Source organism: Salmo trutta, chromosome 2 (genome assembly GCF_901001165.1).
Source record: "Salmo trutta chromosome 2, fSalTru1.1, whole genome shotgun sequence".
Taxonomy (NCBI): Eukaryota; Metazoa; Chordata; class Actinopteri; order Salmoniformes; family Salmonidae; genus Salmo; species Salmo trutta.
In genome coordinates, this window is record NC_042958.1 from 58766377 (window position 1) to 58779328 (window position 12952).

General features: G+C 44.5%; 1 protein-coding gene across 1 annotated transcript; it reads right to left on the minus strand.

Annotated features, from left to right (window-relative positions):
* Window positions 1-1818: 1818 nt before the first annotated feature.
* Window positions 1819-12614, minus strand: slc16a5a (solute carrier family 16 member 5a). Its single transcript, XM_029708307.1, has 5 exons — window positions 12375-12614; window positions 10499-10984; window positions 4580-4723; window positions 3535-4365; window positions 1819-2500 (listed from the first exon to the last, which is right to left on the minus strand). The coding sequence occupies exons 2-5, from the start codon at window positions 10773-10775 to the stop codon at window positions 2238-2240; spliced, it is 1515 nt and encodes a 504-aa protein (XP_029564167.1). The 5' UTR covers window positions 10776-10984; window positions 12375-12614; the 3' UTR covers window positions 1819-2237.
* Window positions 12615-12952: the final 338 nt, after the last annotated feature.

Consider the following 12952-nt stretch of genomic DNA (forward strand, 5'->3'; position numbering starts at 1 on the left):
CAGCACTCCATCACGCTCCTTCTTGGTCAAATAGCCCTTAAACAGCCTGGAGGTGTGTTGAGTCATTGTTCTGTTGAAAAACAAATGATAATCCCACTAAGTGCAAACCAGATGGGATGGCGTATCGCTGCAGAATGTTGTGGTAACCATGCTGGTTAAGTGTGCCTTGAATTCTAAATAAATCACTGACAGTATCATCAGCAAAATACCCCCACACCATCACACCTCCTCCTCCGTGCTTCACGGTGGGAACCACACATGCAGAGATCATCCGTTCCCCTACTCTGCATCTCACAAAGACACAGCAGTTGGAACCAAAAATCGTAAATTCGGACTCATCAGACCAAAGGACAGATTTCCACTGGTCTAATGCCCATTGCTTGGGTTTCTTGGCCCAAGCAAGTCTCTTCTTATTGTTGTTTAGTAGTGGTTTCTTTGCAGCAATTTGACTATGTAGGCCTGATTCACGTAGTCGCCTCTGAACAGTTGATGTTGAGATGTGTCTGTTAATAGGCCGTCATTGTAAATAACAATTTGTTCTTAACTGACTTGCCTACTGTAGTTAAATAAAGGTTAAATAAAAAATGTTAAATTAAACTCAGTGAAGCATTTACTTGGGCTGCAATTTCTGAGACTGGTAACTCTAATGAATGTATCCTCTGCAGCAGAGGTAATTGTGGGTCTTTCCTGTGACGGTACTCATGAGAGCCAGTTTCATCATAGTGCTTGATGGTTTTTGCGACTGCACTTCAAGAAACTTTCAAAGTTCTTGAAATGTTTCGTATTGACTAACCTTCATGTCTTAAAGTAATGATGGACTGTCATTTGTTTTTGCTTATTTGAGCTGTTCTTGTCATAACATGGACTTTGTCTTTTACCAAATAGGCCTATGTTCTGTATACCACCCCTACCTTGTCACAACACAACTGATTGGCTCAAATGCATTAAGGTAAGACATTCCACAAATTACCTTTTGACATGGCACACCTGTTAATTGAAATGCATTTCAGGTGACTACCTCATGAAGCTGGTTGAGAGAATGCCAAGCTGTCATTATTCTCAAATCTCAAATTTATTTTGATTTGTTTAACACTTTTTTCATTACTTTAATTAAACATTTTTAAACTTTAACTAGGCAGTTAATTACAAAATCTTATTTACAATGACAGCCTACCCGGGAACAGTGGGTTAACTGCCTTGTTCAAGGGCAGAACAACAGATTTTTACCTTGTCAGCTCAGGGATTCGATCCAGCAACCTTTCAGTTACCGGCCCAATGCTCTAAACGCTAGGCTACCTGCCATCCCCCAACAAATGGCACATGTGTTATTTCATAGTTTTGATGTCTTCACTATTATTCTGCAATGTAGAAAATAGTAAAAATAAAGAAAAACCCTGGAATGAGTAGGTGTGGCCAAACTTTTGACTGGTACTGTATGTGACTATGTTCCTTAGAGTAATCTTTTGTTGATGATACCTGAAAAACGAGTAGGTTGAGAAGTAACAAATCTCCAACACCTACAGTACTTGCTTCAGTCTTTGACAATGAATAACACCCATGTCCTAGTAACTCCTGCACTTTTACACAAGACATTCTCAGTCATACCACTAAGCTACTGATCGTTCTGTAACTCTGTTACACAATGAACATATCAACAAAACATGAACAGTATCATAAAGAAATGTTTAGGCTCCAAAGAATCCAAGACTTCTTGGGATAAAAAACTTGACGTTGATATGATCAGTCAATGATATCCATCTTAATAAACTGGCAGGCCTACAGTACTCATCATTCAGGCACATCTGTTTTTTTGCACAATCTTGATTGTTGAAGGGTGGCGAAGGATTCCTAAGGTATGTCTTCTAGAACAACATGACACTGATGAATGTTTAACAGGGTGTGAGCAGGAAAGGCACAGGTTTATGGAATGTGTGAAAAAGTACTGTATTCAATCACCAATAACAGTATTAGTCTGCATAAAGAGTGCAGACTGTAATAGCAATGAATAATCCACTCCTAGCATGAACCCATTGGATGAAATACTCAACCCATTTGCACTCACCAATACTCTAACAGTCAAGAGTGTGTATACTATGATTGGAGTGTCAGATCCTAACAGATTGGGATATCATATCAATTATCATACACTTGTACTGTGTATGATCAGCAGCACAGTGTATATAATCACAAAATATACATCTGTGAGTTTGGGGTATGTGTTTGGACTATGACGCTGTTCACAGGCAGCTGACATCCTCAGAGTCTGAGGCCTTGTCTTTGTCTCCCTTGGTGGGCACACTGCTGTACTGGCACTGGGGGACCACATTGTTAACACTGGCAGGCTTTGGTGGGGAGACCTGCGGTGGCACCTGCTGCCCCTTTAGCACCTTTCTGTCCAGCCAGTAGAAAGACACCATGAGGAATACAGCTGATGAGGCAACAGTCGCACTGCAGGCGAAGAAGACGTAAAAATACTCCCCAGTTCTGTCCACCAGGATTCCTGTAACAACAACATAAACAACAATAACAGGAGCCAATCAGAATTAGTGAAGGCCCAGCAGTGCATGACAGACAGTTCATGATGACATAAGGGGATAACTACAACAATAACAGAGTATTACCACAGAACTTCCTAAACCCAGAGGCGCTACATCGCATTACTTCCGGAAACGCTTGCAAAGCAGACCAGGCCGGGGGTTGAGAACTCAATGAGAGAAGCGAAACATTCTTCCTTAGTTGTTAATTTTCTTAAAATGTAAAAGGCACAACCTAGACTTGAGCCTATGTCTTAAGCAGCTGAACATGTTATTACTCCAACCTGGTGGAAGTGACACGTTTCCATTTTCATCATAAACAACTATATCGAAGGTGTGCCTTTGATTTTGACGGCCTTCACATGCACAGTTCGGCGCAAGATGACCGTTAGACCCAATGACGTGTTTCTGCGAATCAGCTTAGCTAGCCAACGTCTCCAGATCACACCTGCAAGTGTGATCTGGGATTTCTATTGGAAAAGCAGTTTCACACTATGCCGTCTTTGATTCTACCATTGCACAGTGAAACTCAACCAACTACATAAGCAGTCAGACAGAAAGAAGTAGGTTGCATACCTGACATTTGAGCTGGAATGCCCCCCCCCCAGGAAAGAGGGAGCTGAACATTCCATTCTTATTCAAGTTTGTCTTCAAGACCCCCCGCAACATGCACGAGCACACAGGCACACACATATTCATGTACACACACACACACACACAAGGACACGCAAACACACACAGCCTGGTTTCCCTTGGACACATGATTGGTTGGATGTCCGTGGAATCCAAGCAACAGGATATGCTCCTTGCCTCTGACCACAGCCTGTGTTATGCCTAGCACTCCTTCAAGTTACACTACAACACTTACTTGATGAATGTGTTCATCATTGAATAGGACATCTCCTCGCCTGGTTTTCATGGAGGGGAGGCACACGCGCACACACACACACACACACACACACACACACACACACACTCCATGCCTCAGGTAGTTCGGTACCTGCGAACGGGGGCCCGAACAGTAGCGCGACACTCTCCATGATGGCCAGCAGGCCCAGGGCAGCGGGGAAGCGACTCATATCCAACGTATCCATGAGGACGGTGAACATCAGTGAGCCCACCACGCTCATGGACAGGCCGTAGGTCACCACGTACACCAGCAGCACGGGGAAGCTGGCATCGATACAGCAGATACTATTACTCAGCCCGTTCATCAGCAGAGCAGCAGAGAACACGTAGATGTGGCGTCCCTTGAACCAGGGCAGACTGAAGACCAGGCCAATGGGCGGCCGCACCACGATGTTGACGATACCCAGGATGGAGAGGAGGAGGGCGGCCCGGCTCTGCTCCATGTCGTGGGCCGTGGCGTAGGGCACAAAGTAGATCAGCGGCACCAAGAAGCCAAGCATCATCCAAGTGATGCCCACAGCGTACACGCGGTAACGCAGGTTGTTACATAAGAGGTCAAAGGCCATGTGATGGTGCAAGGCGGCCTTCAGACCGGCCCACAAGGCCCTCATCCTCCCCTTTGGCTTCTCCTCCTCTGGCTGAAGAGGCCCGTGGTTCATCAGGGGCTGGCCACGATGTCTGTGGCCCCACAGAGGCCTCATCACAGCTCCACACACACAGCAGTTGAGCAGGACGGCCCCCAGAACCGGAAAGCTCCCCCGCCAGCCCAGCTCAGCGTGAAGGTAGTTTCCCAGGAGGGGCAGGGTGCACAGGCCCAGGGCAGTGCCCGTGGACGACATTGCGTTGGCGAAAGCCCGCCGCCGCACAAAATAGTGCCCGAGAATAGTTACTGCGGGCTGGAAGCTGAAGCAGAATCCAAGTCCTGTCAAAGGAGAAGACAATGAATAAGGCACATGGCTGAATGCATGGGAGAAGGTAGATGTTGCCCCTAACCACTAATACAGTGTGATTTTTTCACCATCCCTAAAAATAAAGATTGTAAAAATTAGGATGTAGGGTTATCTGATTCTAGATCTGTTGTTAGGGGTTAAAAGCTTTGTGGAATGATTCCGATTTCTTTTTAGGAGGTTAGTGACCTGCAATAACCCCAGCTGTGACGTAGAGCTCAGTGATGGTGTGGGTAAATGAGCTGGCCGCCATTCCAAGACCACTCAGGACCCCGCCCACCATCACCGTCGTCCGGCAACCAAACCTCTCCACCATTACACTGCAGAATGGACCTAAAGGAGGAGACATGCTATTGGTTAAACACACAAAGACATCAAAGAAAGTACAGTAAAACTTAGAGCCTTAGGTACAAGGGAATTTCCCTAATCCAACAATCTTAGCATAACTGCCCTCTATGGCTATCTTTATCTGAAACAAAGTGGTGGTTTGTGCAGGGCCTTTTGCACCAGATGGGACCCCAAGCACAAACCTAAAGAGATACAATGACTTATAGTAAACTGAACAATGTTTGGGTTGTGTTTCACTGCTAGGATCATATAACTGCTGTTGAGTAAAAACAGAAGGTCAATGCTCTGCGAGATCCCGCCCCACACCCACACACTTTTTATTTTAGCCTCTTCTAATGTTATGTTTACTAGAAGGAAATCTGTGGAAGCAATCATTGCAGTGGGTGCACCAGACTCAACATTAAAGACAACCATGTCTCATTGGCTCCTTGTCTATATTCAGTTTTTCATTGAATTGGAGTCAATCAAGCTTTGGCACAAACATGGAGTTCCAGGTAAGATGCCAGTAAGCACTGGTACATGGAAAAGTGGGTATACTCTAATTTGTTCCAACATTTCCCAAACGGCCCACCCGGTGAAGGAAAGGCACCCCTGTGAGAAAAATGCTATGAGAAACAGTGACATACATGCTGAATGACCTAAAATTATAAATCCCATATTGGTCTTTCACAGTCAGGCCAACCTGTACTGTGGAAGTAGGCTAATAGTAGGCTTACTATTGAAACATAAATGAGATAAATGACACTGTCAACTGAGTCAGACATATTTTGTGTGAGGTTTTTGCTCTCAGTCACACTTTTTTAAATTAGAAGTTAAGTCCACAACAATGCTTAAACCACATCAGGAGACCACTTGAGGTCTGGGGACAATGTAATAAATTATGATTTGAGTGTAGTTACCTTTCAATTCAACTGTGCCGGCACATAGCACTGTTGTTTGGTTAGTGTGTGTCTTGAGCACACATGGAGTTTGGAAAACAAATGGCCACTGGATTGATGCAAATAATCATGATATAATTCTGCCAGGTAGGCATACATTCTTAAAAGAAAAGGTTCTGGATAGAACCAAAAAGGGTTCTATGCTTGCTTAATATATGGCACCCCTTAAGGTTCTACATACAGTAGAACAGAAATTGGTTCCATATAGAACCTCAAAAGAACCCTACAAAAGGTTTCTATATAGAAATTTTAGGAGTGCCATATACAGTGCCTTCAGAAAGTATTCAGACCCCTTGACCTTTTCCACATTTTGTTACATTACGGCTTATTCTAAAATTGATTAAATAAATATAAATCCTCAGCAAACTACACACAATACCTCACGACAAAGCGAAAAATGTTTTTTTAGAATGTTTACAAATAAACAGCAACACCTTATTTACATAAGTATTCAGATCCTTTGCTATGAGACTCTAAATTGAGCTTAGGTGCATCCTGTTTCCATTGATCATCCTTGAGATGTTTCTACAACCACAAGTCCACCTGTAGTAAATTCAATTGAATGGACATGATTTGGAAAGGCACACAGCTGTCTGTATAAGGTCCCACAGTTAACAATGCATGTCAGAGCAAAAACCAAGTCATGAGGTCGAAGGAATTGTCCATAGAGCTCCGAGACAGGATTGTGTCGAGGCACAGATCTGGGGAAGGGTACCAAAACATTTCCGCAGCATTGAACGTTCCCAAGAACACAGTGGCCTCCATCATTCTTAAATGGAAGAAGTTTGGAACCACCCAGACGCTTCCTTGAGCTGGCTGCCCGGCCAAACTGAGCAATCGAGGGAGAAGGGCCTTGGTCAGGGAGGTGACCAAGAACCCGATGGTCACTCTGACAGAGCTCTAGAGTTCCTCTGTGGAGATAGGAGAACCTTCCCGAAGGACAACCATCTCTGCAGCACTCCACCAATCAGGCCTTTATGGTAGAGTGGCCAGACTGATGCCAATCCTCAGTAAAGGGCACATGACAGTCAGCTTGGAGTTTGCCAAAAGGCACCTAAAGACTCTCAGACCATGAGAAACAAGGTTATCTGGTCTGATGAAACCAAGATTGAACTCTTTGGCCTGAATGCAAAGCATCATGTCTGGAGGAAACCTGGCACCATCCCTACGGTGAAGCATGGTGGTGGCAGCATCATGCTGTGGGGATGTTTTTCAGCGGCTGGGACTTGGAGACTAGTCAGGGTCGAGGGACAAATGAACGGAGCAAAGTACAGAGAGATCCTTGATGAAAACCTGCTCCAGAGCTCTCAGGACCTCAGACTGGGAAGGTTCACCTTCCAACAGGACAATGACCCTTAGCACCCAGCCAAGATAACACAGGAGTGGCTTCATAAGTCTCTGTATGTTCTTGATTGGAAAAGCCAGATCTCGGACTTAAACCTGATCGAACATCTTTGGAGAGACCTGAAAATAGCTGTGCAGCAATGCTCCCCATCCAACCTGACAGAGCTTGAGAGGATCTGCAGAGAAGAATGGGTGAAACTCCCCAAATACAGGTGTGCCAAGCTTGTAGCGTCATACCCAGGTGCACAGGGCGGGGATCGAGAACCAGGTACTATGGTGTTAAATGCTGAGCTGTAATCGATGAACAGCATTCTTACATAGGTATTCCTCTTGTCCAGATGGGTTAGGGCAGTGTGCAGTGTGATGGCGATTGCGTTGTCTGTGGACCTATTTGGTCGGTAAGCAAATTGGAGTGGTTCTAGGGGGTCAGGTAGGGTGGAGGTGATATGGTCCTTGACTAGTCTCGCAAAGCACTTCATGATGACGGAAGTGAGTGCTACAGGGCGGTAGTCGTTTAGCTCAGTTACCTTAGCTTTCTTGGGAACAGGAACAATGGTTGCCCTCTTGAAGCATGTGGGGAGAGCAGACTGGGATAAGGATTGATTGAATATGTCTGTAAACACACCAGCCAGCTGGTCTGCGCATGCTCTGAGGACGCGTCCGGGAATGCCGTCTGGGCCTTCAGCCTTGCGAGGGTTAACACGTTTAAATGTTTTACTCACGTTAGCCGCAGTGAAGGAGAGCCCGCAGGTTTTGCTAGCGGGCCGTGTCAGTGGCACTGTATTGTCCTCAAAGCGAGCCAAAAAGTTGTTTAGTCTGTCCGGGAGCAAGGCATCGTGATCCGCGACGGGGCTGGTTATTCTTTTGTAGTCGTGATTGACTGTAGACCCTGCCACATACCTCTCGTGTCTGAGCCGTTGAATTGCGACTCCACTTTGTCTCTGTACTGACGCTTAGCTTATTTGATTGCCTTGCGGAGGGAATAGCTACACTGTTTGTATTCGGTCATGTTTCCGGTCACCTTGCCCTGATTAAAAGCAGTGTTTCGCGAGTTCAGTTTTGCGCGAATGCTGCTATCAATCCACGGTTTCTGGTTTGGGAATGTTTTAATAGATGCTGTGGGTACGACATCGCCGATGCACTTGTTAATAAACTCGCACAACGAATCAGCATATTCGTCAATGTTGTTGTTCGCCGCAATGCGGAACATATCTCAGTCCACGTGATCGAAGCAATCTTGAAGCGTGGAATCCGATTGGTCGGACCAGCGTTGAACAGACCTGAGGGCGGGAGCTTCCTGTTTTAGTTTCTATCTATAGGCTGGGAGCAACAAAATGGAGTCGTGGTCAGCTTCTCCGAAGGGAGGGCGGGGGAGGGCCTTATACGTGTCGCACCGTCGATGTGTCTGCTTGGGGTGGAATATACACGACTGTGATTATGATCGAAGAGAATTCTCTTGGTAGATAATGCGGTTGGCATTTGATTGTGAGGAATTCTAAGTCAGGTGAACAAAAGGACTTGAGTTCCTGTATGTTGTTATGATCACACCCTTCTTCTTACCAGTGAGATGCTTGTTTCTGTCGGCGCGATGCGTGACGAAACCAGGTGGCTGTACCGACTCAGATAGCGTGTCTCGAGTGAGCCACATTTCCGTGAAACAAAGAACGTTACAGTCTCGGATGTCTCTCTGGAATGCTACCCTTGCTCGGATTTCATCTACCTTGTTGTCAAGAGACTGGACATTGGCGAGTAGTATGCTCGGGAGCAGTGCGCGATGTGCCCGTCTATGGAGCCTGACCAGAAGACCGCTCCGTCTGCCCCTTCTACGTCGTCGTTGTTTTGGGTCACCGGCTGAGATCCGATCCATTGTCCTAGGTGATAGGCCAAACAGAGGATCCGCTTCGGGAAAGTCGTATTCCTGGTCGTAATGTTGGTGAGTTGACGTTGCTCTTATATCCCATAGTTCCTCCCGACTGTATGTAGTAAAACCTAAGATTACCTGCGGTAACAATGTAAGAAATAACACATAAAAAAACAAAATACTGCATAGTTTCCTAAGAACGTGAAGCGAGGCGGCCATCTCTGTCGGCGCCGGAAGTAATAGGAACGTGGAGGCAATTATTTTATAAAGACTTCCTCATATGTGCTCTCCTGTGCTATTGGTTTTCAACTCAACTTTATTTCATTGTCTAGCAGCCAAAGCCATCATCCTAGTCATATTAGCAACCCATGATAGTTGTTGCATCTTTAGATCTCACCTCTTTCAAAATGTCTACGATATATTTTAATCTCTGTCCATGAAACCGCTTGCATGTGAGGTGATTATTTTAGAACTGTGTTTTCCCGCAAATTTCATTTTGATACATTTGCGCGTAGGCCTACTGCCATGTGTAGATTGCTGCGCTTAAAATGTGAAAAATAGTTTATCAACATTTTAAGATTAATATTCTAAAATATATATATATATATTTTGATACACCATATACCTCAAAACTATTTTGATACGCATCGTGGGGATTAAGTGAGTATAACGCAATGCCCACCAAAAAAGTGGGTATACAGAAAAAGGACAAAATTGTCATACTTGAGTAAAAAGTAAAAAGACACCTTAATAGAAAATGACTCAAGTAAAAGTGAAAGTCACCCAGTAAAATACTATTTGAGTAAAAGTCTTAAAGCATCTGTTTTTAAATGTACTTAGGTACAGTGGTGAAAATGCACTCAATATCATACTTAGTGGAGCCAAGTGCTGCACCAATGGGAACTGAAGCGCAACAAGTAGTAAAAACTGTAAGGTGGACGGAAAGTACACCTTGACACTGCAAGGTCATTGAAATAAGTAATGTACCAACTTACTGATTCGCTCCACACATTGCTCAGTTTATCATTTGACTCATCTTAATTCAGTTCTGGTGATTTCTTTGTTGTTGTTGCGTTATGGCAGTGGACATACACGCACACGACTTTCCCAGATGTTTAGGGCTTGAAACCCAAACAGAAATAGACCCCCTGTGAGTGGCTGACCAAAGGAAGGCAGCTCATGTGGCGCTACACAGCGTTAGTGTGTGTGTAAGCGTGAGAGACCATCCCCTGAAATCTCACTTATCAAATAAACAAACAGGGGATGTGTTGACTCTCATAATGTACGCCTTTTCCATGGGTTTGGTGTCTGTCTGCGTGTGTCTGATCTGACCAGTCATTATTAGACTGCAAACCTCGGCACTGTAAATCAAATGTGTACACAGTGAATGATCATGACAGGCTGAGTGGGTTAGACAATCTGCTTTAAGAGTTTTAAAAAGTAAGAAAGTCTTGTACTGTAATAGACTGTCAGTGATTGCTGAACTTACTTTGAGCACATTTCCCTGCAAGCATATATGAATGTGTCACTGCAAAAAGAACCCTGAAAAAACCCTACTTAAAATCAGGTGAATCTACGGAAATCTATGGAAACTAGGATGTGACTCTACTACCATACCTCCAGCATGAAGCACTGATACCATTATTGAAGGCACCCAGGAAGTCTCTTGGTTGCTGGCCTGGAACTCTGTCTGTAGGTCCGTGTAGAAAATACCTATGCAGGAGGGGAAGCCCAGAGTCAGGGCTAGCACCAGGATGGTGGACACCAACACCACCCAGCCCCAACCCCCATCAGGTGCAGTGACGGGCCCATCCATGGCCACAGGGACTATGGGTTCAGATTTGCCATTCTCCACCTCTTCAGATTCCATGATCTCTCCATTCTTCTGCCCCATGTTGTGTGTCTGCTCAGGTGCCTTTGCTCAGGTGCCTTGCTCTCCATCTGGAGGCTGTCACAGTCCCCTGCCACCTTGCTGCCTTTCCTCAGGTTCATCCTCTGCTCCGATGCTGAGGAAATGCCCTAGTAGTACAGTAGCTTGTCATGGTGAATGACACCCACTAATATATTCCATCTCACAGCGTATCTCCTCAGCAATGAACATGCCTGTTAATAGGTGGGAAAAAACATGAGCAACCTGATTTGTCCTCTGGCTACGTTGTGTAAAGTCTTGTTTGTATCAAAGCATTAGACACACAATTTGCATAGCTTGTGGCAAAAACTATCCAGCTGTCACTTCATAAATAGGAAAACACTAACTTTTCCAAGGTCTAGTGTAATTCTGTATGCTTGAAAGTAAGGGCCGATTTCCACTATTGGTGTCTGTTAATGAAGGGGGAAGGGAATAGGATATAGATATATGGAACTGGCACATATCTGCATGTGCTTGAGGAAGTCAAAAAATTCAAATGAATGACCTTTTCCAGTTTAGATTTCTGGCTGTAATCTTTGTTAGTTTAGTGGTATTCCTTACAAAAAAAATTGCAGTTTTGAAACTGCAGTAAAAATGCATTAACTGCAGTCAACTGTGGTATTTTGGATGCAGTGACTGCTGGTATACTGCACTCTGACTGCTGGTATACTGCACTCTGACTGCTGGTATACTGCACTCTGACTGCTGGTATACTGCACTCTGACTGCTGGTATACTGCACTCTGACTGCTGGTATACTGCACTCTGACTGCTGGTATACTGCACTCTGACTGCTGGTATACTGCACTCTGACTGCTGGTATACTGCACTCTGACTGCTATCTTTTTTCGTGAGGGACACATTCGAATTATGAGTGCAACTGTGCGTAATTAGGCTTTAAGATGTCCAAACATAGCCTCTAATTCGCATTTAGGGGCACATTAATGACATAATGAGATGCACGTAATTTAGCTGTCTTTATCCCATTTTAACGCCTCAATGTGTGAGCCACTCTTCAGACGGCAGTACAGTGTATGCAATTTGGGCACGAGCGGCAAAATCCAATTCAATGTTCAGTAACATTTGGTTATTGTCATACGTTGTAGTCGCTTTGTCACTCTAGTAGCCTACCCACGTAGAATGTCAATTTATTTGATATTAGAAATCATAACTGTTGGAGTTATCCGGGCCAAGAAAGACAGACGTCGATCCATCCAAACCATTACCAACTAGACCTTGATGCGTCCGAACTCCAAATGACTAGAGCGGCTACTTTGAATAGATGTACAGCAACAGCACGACAACGCTCGAGATAACTCGTCGACAATAATAGGCTACGATAGTGAGAAAACAGTTTGCCTGCCCTATAGTTTACTCTCTTATTATTGTTGAAGATTATCGTCATGGCTCAAATACTTTACGTCAAAATTACATAGGTTACATTTAATTTAAGTCCAGTCTCAAAATAAAAACACTGACATAACAGGCAAGATCACTTGTTTTCAGTAGACTATCACATTGCTCACCAAATTGAGGTCGGCTAGAAAACCTTGTTTACACTAACACGTTAGCGCAATTTTCTTACCTTTTGCGGTTACTCATTATATCTGACGACCATTACCCTCTCTACCACATACATTATAAACAAGCCAGCTGCTGTAAGTCCTAGCCCCTGCCACGGAGCAACAATAACGTCTAATGGGTGGGAGGAGACAGGACGTACGAGCGTTGATGGATGTTTATCACAAATTACATTACGGACACACATTTTTGGCCATTGGTAGACTACTGTTAATCCAGACCAATCTGTCGTGTAGCCTAATGTGGTCGAATAAATTGGAATGCGAGGCGCTTCCTTATATTTTCACAGGAGGTTGGTGGCACCTTAATTGGGGAGGACAGGCTCTTGGTAATGGCAGGAGCAGAATATGTGTAATGGTATCTGTGTTTTATGCCATTCCTTTCATTCCAGGCATTATTATATGCAGTCCTCCTCTCAAATCCGTGACACTTAAATGAATGTGATATGTTATGGTTAGGTAAGAAAGATGGTTACGTGAAAGGGAATTTCACCCAGGCACTGCCGCGGCCTATAGTAATTACTATATTAACAACTTTACGTTTTTATCGTAAACATCACAATTATCCAAACCACAAGCTAGA